This window comes from Brassica napus, chromosome C1, assembly GCF_020379485.1.
Source record: "Brassica napus cultivar Da-Ae chromosome C1, Da-Ae, whole genome shotgun sequence".
Taxonomy (NCBI): Eukaryota; Viridiplantae; Streptophyta; class Magnoliopsida; order Brassicales; family Brassicaceae; genus Brassica; species Brassica napus.
The window spans coordinates 14,715,581-14,729,727 of NC_063444.1; the positions used below are offsets into that span (position 1 = coordinate 14,715,581).

Consider the following 14,147-nt stretch of genomic DNA (forward strand, 5'->3'; position numbering starts at 1 on the left):
TATGATTTTTGTTATTTAAAAAAATTCTTTATAATTTTAAAAGTTAACATCGATAAATATTTAAATAATTAACATATGGAGGTATAGTATTACAAAATTAAATTATATCTATTTAATTTATACTATCTATAAATCCAATGGATCATTTATTGTTTAAATCTAATTATTGATAGCCCAATAAAAATTTCTGGTTGACCCAAAATTTAAATGATAAGATTAAAGATTAAATGTAACATGACTTTCTAGGAATAGATCCATTAGGAGCATTTTTTAAAAAATCACACATGAATCAATGTTGTGACTCCTAAAACCTAAATCATCAACTCTACACCCTAAACCATGAAACATCAACTCTAAACCCTAAACCCCAAAACATCAACTCTAAACCCTAAACTCTAAACCTTCAAATCTAAACCCTAAAACATCAACTCTAAACCCTAAACGTAAACCCTAAGCCTTATATTTTCTGAAATTCGAACCCTAAACCCTAAAACCATAAACCTTCAAATCTAAACCCTAAAACATCACCTCTAATCCCTAAATGTAAATCCTAAACCCTGAAACCCTAAACCTTCAACTTTAAACCCTAAAACAACAACTCTAGGGTTTTAGGGTTTAGGATTTAGGGTTTCGGGTTTAGGGTTAAGAGTTGAAGGTTTAGGGTTTAGAGTTGATGTTTCAGGGTTTAGAGTTAAATTTTTAGGGTTTAAAGTTTACTTTTTAGGGTTTAGGGTTTAGAGTTGATAGTTTAGGGTTAGTGTTGATGGTTTAGGGTTTAGAGTTGAGTTTAGGGTTTAGGATTTATAGTTGATGTTTTAGAGTCTAGAGTTGAAGGTTTAGGGTTTAGAGTTGATGTTTCGGGGTTTAGGGTTAATTTTTAATGGTTTAGGGTTTAGAGTTTACATTTTAGGGTTTAGGGTTTAGAGTTGATCTTTCGGGGTATAGGGTTATTTTTTTAGAGTTTAGGGTTTAGAGTTTAGTTTCGAAGGTTTAGGGTTTAGTGTTGATAGTTTAGAGTGTTGATGGTTTAGGGTTTAGAGCTGAAGTTTAGGGTTTAGAGTTGATGTTTTAGGGTTTAGGGTTTAAAGTTTATGTTTCAAGGTTTAGGGTTCGTAGTTAAAAAAAATAGGGTTTAGGATTGATGGTTTAGGGTCTAGGGTTAGTATTTCAAAAAAATAGAATTTATGATTGATGGTCTAGGGTTTAGAGTTGAGTTGTAGGGTTTAGGGTTTGAATTTGAAATAGTATAATTCGAAAAAAAAATTTTAGATTTTTATTTATTTAAAATTTTATTTATTATATATATAAATAACAATTGCGATTGATAAACACACCTTCATACATGTGATGTCATTGTTTACTGTTACTGTTAATGAATCTGAAAATCTCCGCGTGGTCATGCTTTAGATGAAATCCTGTTTGTAATAGATAATAAGCAACTAGATCTTTCCATCGCGGTGGTTGCTGGGAACTGTTCACCATAGATAGCAATTAAATGCATACTGCCAACGACTATTTGTTTTAGTGAAGCATGCCAATATTGTGGATTGATATGCTTGATGCTCTTGTATCTCGCAGGGACTGGCATACGTTGACTTTGTGGATGATGAGCACCTTGCAGCAGCTATAGCAAAAAACAGAAAGATGTTACTTGGTAAGAAGATCAGTATAGCACGGTCAAATCCAAAGAAGGGTAAAAAAGATTTCACTCGGCGTGGAAATGGTGAGAATCTCTGTCTTTCTAGTTTATTAATTACGTAGTTACTTGTGGTGCAAATAATATTTAACCTTGGTATGATTTGTTTCCACAGAAGGTTCGGGGAATTCAAAGGACACATCCCAGGTTTCTGACAAGGCGAAAGCACCTCTTGATGGCGAAACAGAGGGTGAAAAGCGAGGAAATGAAGTGGAGGTGAGGGGTAAGAACACGTTCGCCATCCCACGAACTGTTAAAGCACTCGGCTTCACGACACCCAAACCCATCGCAGCAGATGAGACGCCAAAATCAAATGACGAGTTCAGGAATATGTTCCTTAAAAAGTAAGGCTTTGGGCTTTGGTCCCTTCTCTTCTCTTCCCCTGGATACAACTTTCTTGTTCTTCTTTTCTAAACACACTCTCTGAACCAATCTTATGTTGTAGACTGACAATATCGCATCTGCGACTCTCTCATGTGTTTAAGAAGATAATTAGATAATCATCAATGACTAAACATACAGTTTGAAGTTATTGCAAGAAGACCATGTTTTCAGTCTGGTCATAATGTCTTTATCCGTCCATAGGATGCGTAAATCTTCTGCTTCTGGTATTTCGTTTGATGTTAAAGCCATATATAATCATGTGTTTTAAGAGCTTCACCGATAGTTTTACTTTAATTTAGAGGTATGTTTGGTAGTGATGGGCAAAAGATGAACGTATCGACATAACTTGCATTTAGATAAAGAATGTCGTTATCATTAGTGGTACTGGTGTGGTGTGTGGGGCCTCTGCAAGATGGTGATAATAAAACGGTCAGAAAAACTGAAAAAAAATCACAAAAAGCTAAAGAAGATTTGATTATAGCTCATTTTGACTTTTTTTTTGTTGCAACGGTTACAAAATAATCACCTTTTGATACAAAAAGGCAGCAGTGTACCATTTTCTTAAGCCTAAAGGAGTATCCATCCAATGAAGGTTATGAAAGCAGTGAAGAAGCTCAAGTTCTGGTCAAGAAAGAAGAAGAAACACAAGCAAGCTTCCTCATCTTCTCAGCCACACCAATCCTCCGCAGTGTCAGCTCCTCTTCTTGAGCCAACAGCACCTCCTCTCTCGTTTTGGTTCGATGAAACTCAGCGTCTTTATGCGCCAGAGACATCATTAGCATCTCCTTGGAACACTCCGTTGCCTCAGAAACAAGAAGAAACCATCGTCGAGATAAAACCCTTGTCTCAAGTGTCTGATCTTCGCATCAATCAGTCTTATCAGCAGTACATGGTCCCGAATCCAAGTTGTCATGTTCCTATTATCGTAGAAGCAGCTCCAGCCAAGAGATCATCAGTGGGAATATTCGGTTGTGTTATCGAGTTAAGCTCAAATGTAGTTCGTTGTTTCTTCCCTTGTTTTAGCCGCCATCAAGAAAACTATTTACGACAATAATTCATTATCTTTGACATGTTACATGAGTTTTGTTTACATCTTCCTAGTTCCTATTACATCATCATCTTATAAAACATTCCGACACGTGGCAGAGTATTTAATCAAACAACTTCGTCTTTTGTACTCTGAAAACAAAAAGACAAAGAGACTTCCTCAGATCTTATCAAAGTGGGACCCATCATCAATATGTACGGACGACAACCCTTGAGTGGTTCTCTAGAGGTCAATGCAGCAGACTCCATCGCCAACGACGATCGCAGCCGAAACATTCAAGAACTCGGACCGTGCCACTCTTCCTCCTCCACTCGACGTGACGCGGCGGAGCTGGCTACTCGAACCACCACAGCCGAAGAAAAAGAAGTACGTTGATCTCGGTTGTATGCTAGTTAGCCGCAAGATCTTTCTGTGGACTCTCGGGACCGTTCTTGTAACCTCCTTTTGTTAGAAATTGAAGAACATAGTGAAGAACAAGAGAGAGATGTTTAATCTAGAAAGTAGAGAGAGATAGAGTAAATAAGGAGAATCTTATTTGCTTGATTGATTTGCTTATGGGAACATCCCATATATATAAGGGTTACAAGTATGGCAAATGGTAGATGAGATATGATAAACTAATAATCCATTGTCTTGAGACTTTAATCCACCATACATGCTTGTCCCTTGTAGTGACATCTCCATTGTCTTGAGACCTTAACCCACCATGCATGCTTGTCCCTTGTAGTGGCATCTCCATTGTCTTGAGACCTTAACCAACCATGCATGCTTGTCCCTTGTAGTGGTATCTCCATTGTCTTGAGACCTTAACCAACCATCTTGTTTCTTATTGCTTCATCTTCACACTCCCCCTCAAGCTTGACCATAGGGACTGGTCAAACTTGGAAACCATGAAGCATTCCCTCATTAAAACCTTTAGCTTGGAAAAACCTCATGGGATAAAAACCAAGCCAAGGAAAAAGAGTAGAACACTTCATGGCTAAGAGGATTAGTGTGATGAAAAATCTACGAGTCCTAACTTGGAATGTATGAACTCGCAAACCTTGGTGCTTGCAGCCTTGGTAAAGATGTCAGCTAGTTGATCCTCACTTCTTGTGTAGCAGGGTAAGATGATCCTTTGTTCCACTGCTTGCCTAACTTTATGACAATCCACCTCAATGTGTTTAGTCCTCTCATGGAACACACTGTTGGAAGCTATGTGTATTGCTGCTTGATTATCACAATGCATGGTGATTGGAGTTGATGTCTCTATACCCAAGTCTCGAAGTAGGTTTCTGATCCAAATCAACTCACTAGTGAGCTTCCTCATTGCCCTATATTCAGCTTCAGCACTTGAGCATGACACTATCTTCTGTTTCTTGCTCTTCCAAGTGACAAGATTGCCTCCAATAAATGTACAATAGCCGGTAGTGGATCTCCTATCCACTCTGTCTCCTGCCCAATCAGCATCACAATACCCAACTATCTCTGTATTTTTGTTGCATCCCATCCACACTCCTTGCCCTGGCGCCTCTCTTAGGTATCTTAGGATCCTTTCAACCATGTTCCAATGGTGTATCTTGGGAGCTTGCATATTCTGGCTTACTTGGTTAACTGCAAAGCATACATCAGGCCTGGTGATGGTGAGGTATATCAGCTTTCCTACAATTCTTCTATAGTGTTTAACGTCAGTATAGGGCTTGTCTTCAATCTCCCCCTCACGCAGCACCTTATACCCATCTTCTAGTGGAGTCTTGGCTACTTTCGCTCCAAGATTTCCTGCCTCATTCAAAAGATCAAGTGTGTACTTCCTTTGAGATAAGAAAAGCCCCTCTTTAGAGCGGCATATTTCTATCCCTAGAAAGTACTTTAGCTCACCCAAATCTTTAATATCAAAAGTAGACTTAAGAAAGACTTTGGTTGAGATAATACCTTCCTTGTCACTTCCTGTGATGATAATATCATCTACATAAATAAGAATCACCACAATTCCTTGCTTGCTTGTGAGTGTGAAGAGTGTATGATCAGCTTCTGACTTTACAAACCCTCTTCCATTGAGAGTTGTACTCAGTTTGTGGTACCAAGCCCTTGGTGACTGTTTTAACCCATATATTGCTTTCTTCAACCTTAGGACATTCCCTGGCTTGACCATGTCTTCCATACCCGGAGGTGGCCTCATGTAAACCTCATCCTCCAGCTCTCCTTGAAGAAAAGCATTTTTGACATCCATCTGCCATAAATCCCATTCCAAGTTCACTGCCAATGAGAGTAGAATTCTTATGGTGTGGAGTTTAGCTACTGGTGCAAATGTATCCAGATAGTCTTCTCCATAGACTTGGGTGTATCCTCTTGCAACTAGCCTTGTTTTCTTTCTTTCTGGTTTCCCATTGGCAAGGTACTTGATGGTGAAGAGTAGACGGCTTGTAACAGCTTTCTTTCCTTTGGGGAGCTCAGTTTCATACCAAGTATCATTCTTGATCATGGCACCAACTTCATCCCCAACTGACGCTCTCCACTCTTCATGCTTCATGGCTTCTTCATAAGTCTTTGGTACATACTCTTGATCTAGGTTGCTGATGAAGACTACATGCTCTTCAGATAGTCTCGCAAAAGAACATGTTGCTTGGATAGGATGAGCTACTGCATTGTTGTTGAAGTATACTTTGGTGTCCATCCACTGAGATGGTTTCTTCACCCTTGTACTCCTCCTTAATGGTTGAACTTCTTGTTGCATTCCATCTTGATCATTAACAACTTCTTCTTGGATAGCTTCTTCTTGGATAGCTTCCTCGTGGATAGCTTCGTCATGGATATCTTCTTCAGGGATAGCTTCCTCATGGATAACTTGCAAATTAGGTTGGTTTCCCCCCTCATGATCAGGATGGACTGCTTCTTCAATTGATGTAGCTTCATCCACAACTGGAGGTATATGTGAAGTGCTCGGTACGCCACTTGTTTGAGGCTGGCTGATGCCTAGGTTTTCCAGAATGATTCTCAAGTTGTTTGCCCTATCTGAAGATCCTTGTGAGAGATCCTGAAGGCTTTCCCAACTCTTCTCATCATAGTATCCCTTTGATTCCACAAACTTAACATCCCTTGAGACCATAACTCTTCTTGATTCAGGTATGTAGCACTTGTACCCCTTCTGCGCATGAGTATATCCTATGAACATGCCTTTGACACTCTTGGCTTCAAGCTTGTTTCTCTGTTCCCCTGGTATCAAGACATAGCACACACACCCAAAAACACGCAAGTGATCAATTGGAGGTTTTATTTTGTTTAATACCTGAAAGGGAGAGTTATCTTGGAGGACTTTGGTGGGGATCCTGTTGATCAAATAACATGCTGAGACCACAGCATCTCCCCAGAACCTCTTTGGAACATTGGTATGGAACATCATGCTCCTTGCAACCTCCATAAGATGGCGATTCTTCCTTTCAGCAACTCCATTTTGTTGTGGTGTGTATGGGCAACTTGTTTGATGGATTATGCCATGATTTGCTAAGTGATGTTTGAAAGCAGTGCTTGTATATTCTCCGCCATTATCAGACCTAAAAATTTTGATCTTGGAATTGAAATGGTTAGATACATAGTTTTGGAAGTTAATAAAAGCTTCTAAAACTCTATCTTTAGTTTGAATCAAGGTGAGCCATGTATATTTTGATTTTTCATCTATGAATGTAACAAAATATTTATGGTTCTCCCTAGACATACAAGGTGCTGTCCAAACATCAGAGTGCACAAGATCAAAGCAATTTTCATAAATAGTCTTAGAATTAGGAAAACAGATCTCTGATGTTTACCAAGAATACAAGCCTCACAACTTCCACTCTTTAAAGATAGATTAGGTAACATCAGTCCTAAGGCACGATAATGAGGATGACCTAATCTAGCATGCCATAAAACATCACTAGCTAACACAGAAGCAGAATTGAAAGCACAAGATAAATTTGAAAGCTTGGTGTTTTCAAGCAAGTAAAGCTCTCCCTTGCTCACACCCTTTCCCAGCATCTTCCTGGTCTTAATATCCTGAAAGCACACATCATTAGGACTGAAAATAACATTGCAATTTAGATCATTGGTTGCTCTCTTAACAGATAATAAGTTGGATGTGAAAGTAGGCATATAAAAAGCTTGAGACTCCTTATCAAACAGTTTCAAGTTTCCTACTCCTTCAATTGGAATTCTATCACCATTAGCAATCACTACACTCCCTAGAGCAGGTTTAACATCACTAATCAGTCTAGCATCCCTAATCATATGATGAGAAGCTCCCGAATCGATGATCAAAGGTCTAGTAGTATGTGAAGCACTGTGAATAGAATTTAAAGCATTGACACTGATGTTACCAGAGTTTGCATTGATAGCTTTGATAAGGGCTTCAATGTCTGACTTGCGGATGAAGGCATCATCAGGGGATGGCTGGGACATGGCATGGGATGTGGATCCACCAGTGTGGGTGGTTGAGATCATAGCTCTTCCATCTTCTCCTATGCGCATGGAGCCTGGTACTGTGGTTTCATGAGCTCTTGCTTCATGTGCTTTGGCCTGGTTGTATCTGTTGGTTGAAGCAGGTCTGAGGTGAGGATGGAGGATCCAACAATTGGTTTTGGAGTGGCCTAGATTCTTGCAGTGCTCACAAGTCACAGACTTGTCTCCTCCTCTTCTTGGTTTGAAGTGTGCTTTGTTGACTGAAGCACTCTCCATCTTCTCAGCTTTGTTTGCCATAGACAGTTCCCCTTTTCCACCAAAGAGACCATCTGAGCCTAGCTCCTTCCGAAGTTGAGCACACACATCATCATAGCTTGGAAGCTCTTTAGCTCTCAATATGTGTTTAAGTACATCATTGAAGCTTGGGTTGAGTGTGAGAAGCAATCCAAAGACCTTGTCTTGCTCACGCCTCTCTTCTAGTGTACTAGGATCAGTGGTACTTGGTCTCAGCATCTCAAGTTCAGACCACAGCTGGCTGTACTTCCCAAGGTGCTTGGTGAAGTCCATCTCCTCTTGCTGTAAGTTGTTGATTGCCCTCTTAACCTCAAAAATTCTGGTGAGGTTTGAAGTGTTGCCATATACCTTGTGTAAGGTATCCCATAGCTTCTTTGCAGTCTCACAATGTGAGTAAGACTCCATGATAGGAGTATCAAGTGAGCCTTGCAAGATAGACAGCACCATGAGATCCTCCTGACCCCATTTGCCTTCATCTACCACTACAACCTCCTTGCCATCTTCTCCTTGGGTGATTTGTCTTGGGGCCTCACTTGTGGTGATGTGCTCCCATAGACCTCTTCCTCCAAGAGCTGTCCTGGTCAATCTCGACCAGGTAATGTAGTTAGGACCTTTCAGGATGACTGGAATCCTAACTAGCTTGTGCTGCTCCATCTTTGCTTGCTATTGTCTAGCGGGTAAAAAATAAAAAATTTGCCAAGGAGAAATTTGAATTTCTGAGGCTAGGCAAGAGAGAAAACAAGGGAAGCCAAGATATGTTCTCTAGAAATGAAGAAAGTAAACCAAACAAGTGAAAGAGTAAGGTGAATAGAGTAAATTTGCGGAAGCAGTTTGGTGTTCAAGAGCTTGGATGCTCTGATACCATGTTAGAAATTGAAGAACATAGTGAAGAACAAGAGAGAGAGAGATGTTTAATCTAGAAAGTAGAGAGAGATAGAGTAAATAAGGAGAATCTTATTTGCTTGATTGATTTGCTTATGGGAACATCCCATATATATAAGGGTTACAAGTATGGCAAATGGTAGATGAGATATGATAAACTAATAATCCATTGTCTTGAGACTTTAATCCACCATACATGCTTGTCCCTTGTAGTGACATCTCCATTGTCTTGAGACCTTAACCCACCATGCATGCTTGTCCCTTGTAGTGGCATCTCCATTGTCTTGAGACCTTAACCAACCATGCATGCTTGTCCCTTGTAGTGGTATCTCCATTGTCTTGAGACCTTAACCAATCATCTTGTTTCTTATTGCTTCATCTTCACACCTTTCTCGGTGGCTCCATAACCATGATCGTAAGGCACGCGCCGCACCACAAACAGAGGGAACCTAAACCTGACAACTACACTGTCGCTCTCCGTAAAGCTCTCATGTTCTTCAACGCTCAGAAATGTAAGCTCAACAAAACAAAAGTACTAACAGTTAATCTAGACACTCAGTTATGTTTTGTCATGTCTTAATCTAATGTCTTATCACTTTATCAGGGCTTTGGAGACTGATTTAATAAATTTTTTTTTTACCAATTTATAGATTTATATTTATATAATTTTCTTTAAAAATTTTGGTGCCTTCAGGGATAGCCCATGTTAACCTATCTTGATCATGTTACCAGCCACGAAATGGCTCGGAAAGCTAGTGCCTTCAGGGATAGCCCATACTGTGGCGTACCTAGCTGGGATAACAAGCTTCCCGGAGCTCAGGTTAGTTCTCTTTTTGGAAAAAAATTGTAGTTAATGATGTTGTGACGGACTAGATGCCCTCGCTCTACTAAAGCCAAATGTACGTCACAATTATTAACTCCTAGCTTAGTATGATATTGTCTGTTTTGAGCATAAGTCTTCACGAAGAAGCTTCTTCGAAAGCGAAAAAGCCAAAAGTTGTTCTTCGTCTTCTTCAAGATGAGAGGCTGATCAAGAAGAAGAAACTGAGGAACCAAAAAATGGTACTTCAACTAATCCATCAGAAGTGTCTACTTTGAAATGAGTTGTAACATCCGTCATATCAGATAATTAAGAGATTTCACCAAAACTTTAGTTTGTTTCTGTGATCCCTATAAGTTTGTAGAAGAATCCATCAGTTTCTTTTAGCAGTTTAATCAAAACAATCGTCAGATTCTAAAGCTGTTCTCTGAATTGCTTTCTTTTGCTGTAAATGATTTTAATTATAGGCCATTAACGTTGGATCTCTATGGCATAGGTGGTGAGCTGATTTTGAGAGGAGGATGGATGATTTAAAGCTACTTTATAGAGCATATGTTACAGATGCTATATCGAGTGGGCGCGTTGAAGAAAACAAGGTAAGCTAACCAGATTTGTATCAGTTAATATATAGTAAAGTGAGTACGTTATGGAGCATGTGTTTCAGACTCTGTTTTTCTCTATCTCCGTCCCTTGCAATTTCATTTCTGATCATCTTTCTGCTGAATGGCAGCTTGTGGCAGTGAGCCAATTGAGAAACATTCTCGGACTGGGGACACGGGAGGCTGAAGCTATTAGTGTTGATTTCACGTCTAAGGCATACCGTAAAAGACTTGCAATCCATGAAGGTATATTGGGACCACCTGACCTTATGTTGTTTCGTTATATAGTTTAACTTACCACTGTATGGCCCAAAGATACGATGGATGGGTCCATGGAAAACTAGATTCTTATCAATTTGGTTGATGGCTTGTGAACCTGCTGGTCCCTTACCTTGCAAACTAGCTTAAATTGTTGTGAATTTTGGTTCTTAACAGACTTGCAACAAGTCTGGCACTTTCGTGTGGGTTTACATGCTGTTATCTAACAGTTTTGATGTCTATTGAATGAAGTCTTTCCTTCCCAGTCATCTGACAATAACCTGCTTTTCTTCAGAAATCTACAGGCAGAAGCTTCAACAATTTGTTCTGATGGAGAGCCGAGCGATGACAATGTCGCTGCTTTGTTAAGGGTAAGAGTCATGCTCTGTATTCCTCAGCAAACTATTGAGGCAGCTAATGCAGAAATCTGCGGAAGCATATTTGAAAAGGTAATCCAGCTTATTAGTCCCCGTCTGTGTCCTAGTTTGTTCCTATGGTCTTTCGTCTTAGTGCTGCAGTTTTAACGCTGTTTTTTTAAACTCTCATGTTAATAGTAATTTTTTGCCTGTTTTCAATCCGTTTCCGTTAACTTCCTTTTGACCATATTTGAATACAGATACTTATTCGTTACCACTTTTGCAGGTTGTCAGAGAAGCAATTTCTTCTGGAGTGAGATGGTTACGAATGCTGAAACTCGCAAATCAGTAAGAAAGGCTGCTCATGGTCTTCTTCGGTTATCAGAGAGACTGCCATGTCTGTTGCTAGCAAGGCTGTGAGTATCATCGCACTCTTTACTTTCCCCATATTTTGGTATTAATAAGATAAACCTTCATTGATGCAGGTCCGTAGGGTTTTCACAAACTATATATCAGACGAGCAAGAGCGGCAGAGAACCGCAGAGAGTCAGCAAAGGAGCTCAAGAAGATGATTGCCTTGAATCGCTCAGAAAGACAAGACCTGACAAAGAACTCGCGGAGAAGATGGGAAAGCCTGGCCAGACTGAGATAACTCTTAAAAACGACCTTCCCGAGAGGGACAGGATCGATCTCTACAAAACAATACTTGCTCTACTGTCTAACAGGAGAGGTAACAAGAATCCCGTTCGGCGCCCAGATCACAACAAAGAGAGACGACTCAGAGTACTTGCTTCTGAATCAGCTTGGTGGGATCCTTGGATTAACTTCGAAAGAAATAGTCAACATTCACGTAGGTTTAGCCGAGCAGGAGTTCAGGCAACAAGCTGCAGTGATTCTAGCTGATGGGCAGTTGACAAAGGCTAGAGTAGAGCAGCTAGACGAGCTGCAGAAACAAGAACAAGTTGGGTTGCCTCAGCCACTAACAGAGAAGGTTATAAAGAACATAACAACCACAAAAATGGCAAACGCGAAAGAAACTGCTGTTAACCAAGGAAGACAGAACATAAAGCAGATACGAGAGAGCTCAAGGAGGCAAACTATTCAGTATTGATGTGGAAAAGGCAAAAGGCGTTGTCCATGACCTTGCTCGGAGTAGACTAACGAACTCGCTGATCCAAGCTGTGGCATTACTCAGGCAGAGAAACGCTAAAGGAGTGGTATGCAAATCCTCTTTTCCTCTCAATTCTAGGAAGTCGTTTTGTATGTCTCATTAGTTTGCCGTCTCTCTCTCTCACTCGGAGCACAAGAGATTTTGTGGATTTCTAAAGTTTATAGATTTTTAAAATAACTGAATTTTTTTCATACACTTTAACAATTATGTTAATCCATATTTATAGATTATCATAGATTTTTACAATCCTGTTATTTTGTTTTGTTATTGTTACTAGGGGTTTTCCCGGACTATGCCCGGGGTATTCGTATAATTTTTTGTTAACTTAAAAAGAAAGTTTTTGTTCTGTATAAAAATGTGTAAGATTTACAACTGATTTAAACCTTGTTTTGATTTTAGAATCTTTGGGTTCTTATGAGATTGAAAAGTTTTATAATAGAAATAAAATTGTATAAAAAATTGATCCAAATGTAAAAGTAGTATCATTGTCCAAGCCAAACCAAACTAAAGAACAATTTTTTAAGACAAACCATTACCAAAACTTGATATTTAAGACTGCATACACTTATAATCATTCACGTGACAATGATCTGATCAGGGAATCACTTTAGACTAATCTTAAGACAAAATCTTCTTGCCGCCCTCCCTCTTAGTTAGTCCCAACTTCTTTATCGTCTTTAGAGAGCACTATATATCCTTTCTCGGACTGGATTCCATGATTTCTTTAATCTCGCGCTCCATACAGAGTATGCACTCTGCAAGAAAAAGCAATTTGAAGCTACTCAATTGATCAAGTCTAGCATGTTAATACAATAAACACACTATTCACTTCACCTCTATAGCTTAAGATCAGAACCCACATTTACGGTGTCATGATCACATTTTGTCCATTTGCCTGGTAAGAAGTATTTTTTTTAGTAATTTCCACAAACCTTTCAGTCTCATCAAAAGAAACATGTGAACCATACACTTACGCCTGCAACTCTGGAGGGAGCATGCCAATAAAATAATGGTATTAGATGAGAAACCAAAAAAGTATTAAAGTGAAGTTAAGAGTTTTAGATGAGAAACCAAAAAGGAAAAGTGTTGCATGCTCTTCTTGTAAGCCTTATTCGACGTATAGTTGATGACTTATGCATAAAAGGGGTTTAATGAGAGGTTGAGATTCTCATCTAAAATAGCTAACACCGATGATATCAAGTAGCAAATTATATTCCTAAGTGTAAAAATGGAAATAAATTAATTTACTTCAAGTTTGAGATTAGAATAGTCCCTTTGATGAAGTTTCTCAACATATATTTCCTGCTAGAGAAAATAACAAAATGAGGACCAAGCATCAAGGCAATCACTTATAATCTTCAGATCACTTTGGAACTTCACCATTAGCTCGTAACGATCCATCTCGCCAGAGAAAATTTTCAAATTATAATACGTGAGGTAGAAAGTAGACGGATGCTCTGCCTTAAAAAAATAATCATAAACTGCATCTGATGATGCAGAGAAAATGAAGAATGAATCAGCTCACTATATAAACTTGGTGAAGAGAATATTCAAGAATCAAAAACCTTAACGACATAGGACTCCTTGTGACAGAACAAAAGCCGTAGTTGAACACGGTAAGCGGCGTATAAAGAAACTCAGAGGAAGATAGGTCACTTGTGCGGTAAAATGAAGATATAATTTATTTCACTTTCTACTATTCAGATCATATTCAGATCATATATGCACAGCACATGTAAACAATGATAGGTCACTTGTGCAGTAATATGAAGATATAATTTATTTCACTTTCTACATTACTGGTCCTGAAATTATTGTAAGAAAAGTGAATAAATTAATTAACCATAGTCTGAGAAGATTATAAGGATTGCATGTGGTTGCATGTTTCGCCATCTGAATTACTTCTTCAAAATGAGAGGGAAACCAATCAAAATGATGGCATGTTTTGCCGTCTAAATCACACGGTATTGCATATCCAATAAATTTGAAGAAAAACTTTACTTTAATGTGGTTTTCGATATTTTAGGTCATGTGGCATCATCTCCAGTTACGAAAAAGAACACTAACTGTATATAAACATTATTATTTTAAAAAATGATATTTTAATTTTTTATAAATGATTTTTTTCTTTATACTTTAGTTTTGATTTTATCATTTATATTTCTATTTAAAATATAATTTTTGTTATTTTGTCTTTCTCAGAAAAAAAATTAATCATCATAAAATAAA

The 14,147-nt window shown here is 38.7% G+C and overlaps 1 protein-coding gene and 1 pseudogene across 1 annotated transcript; both read left to right on the forward strand.

The window, feature by feature from the left end:
• The first annotated feature begins 1,453 nt into the window (after positions 1–1,453).
• On the forward strand, positions 1,454–3,780 carry LOC106428271. The gene is made up of 2 exons (XM_022694250.2): positions 1,454–1,723; positions 1,812–3,780. Exon 2 carries the CDS (start codon positions 2,667–2,669, stop codon positions 3,132–3,134), a length of 468 nt encoding a protein of 155 aa, XP_022549971.2. The 5' UTR covers positions 1,454–1,723; positions 1,812–2,666; the 3' UTR covers positions 3,135–3,780.
• A 5,854-nt stretch (positions 3,781–9,634) lies between these two features.
• Positions 9,635–12,141, forward strand: LOC106428273 (annotated as a pseudogene).
• Positions 12,142–14,147: the final 2,006 nt, after the last annotated feature.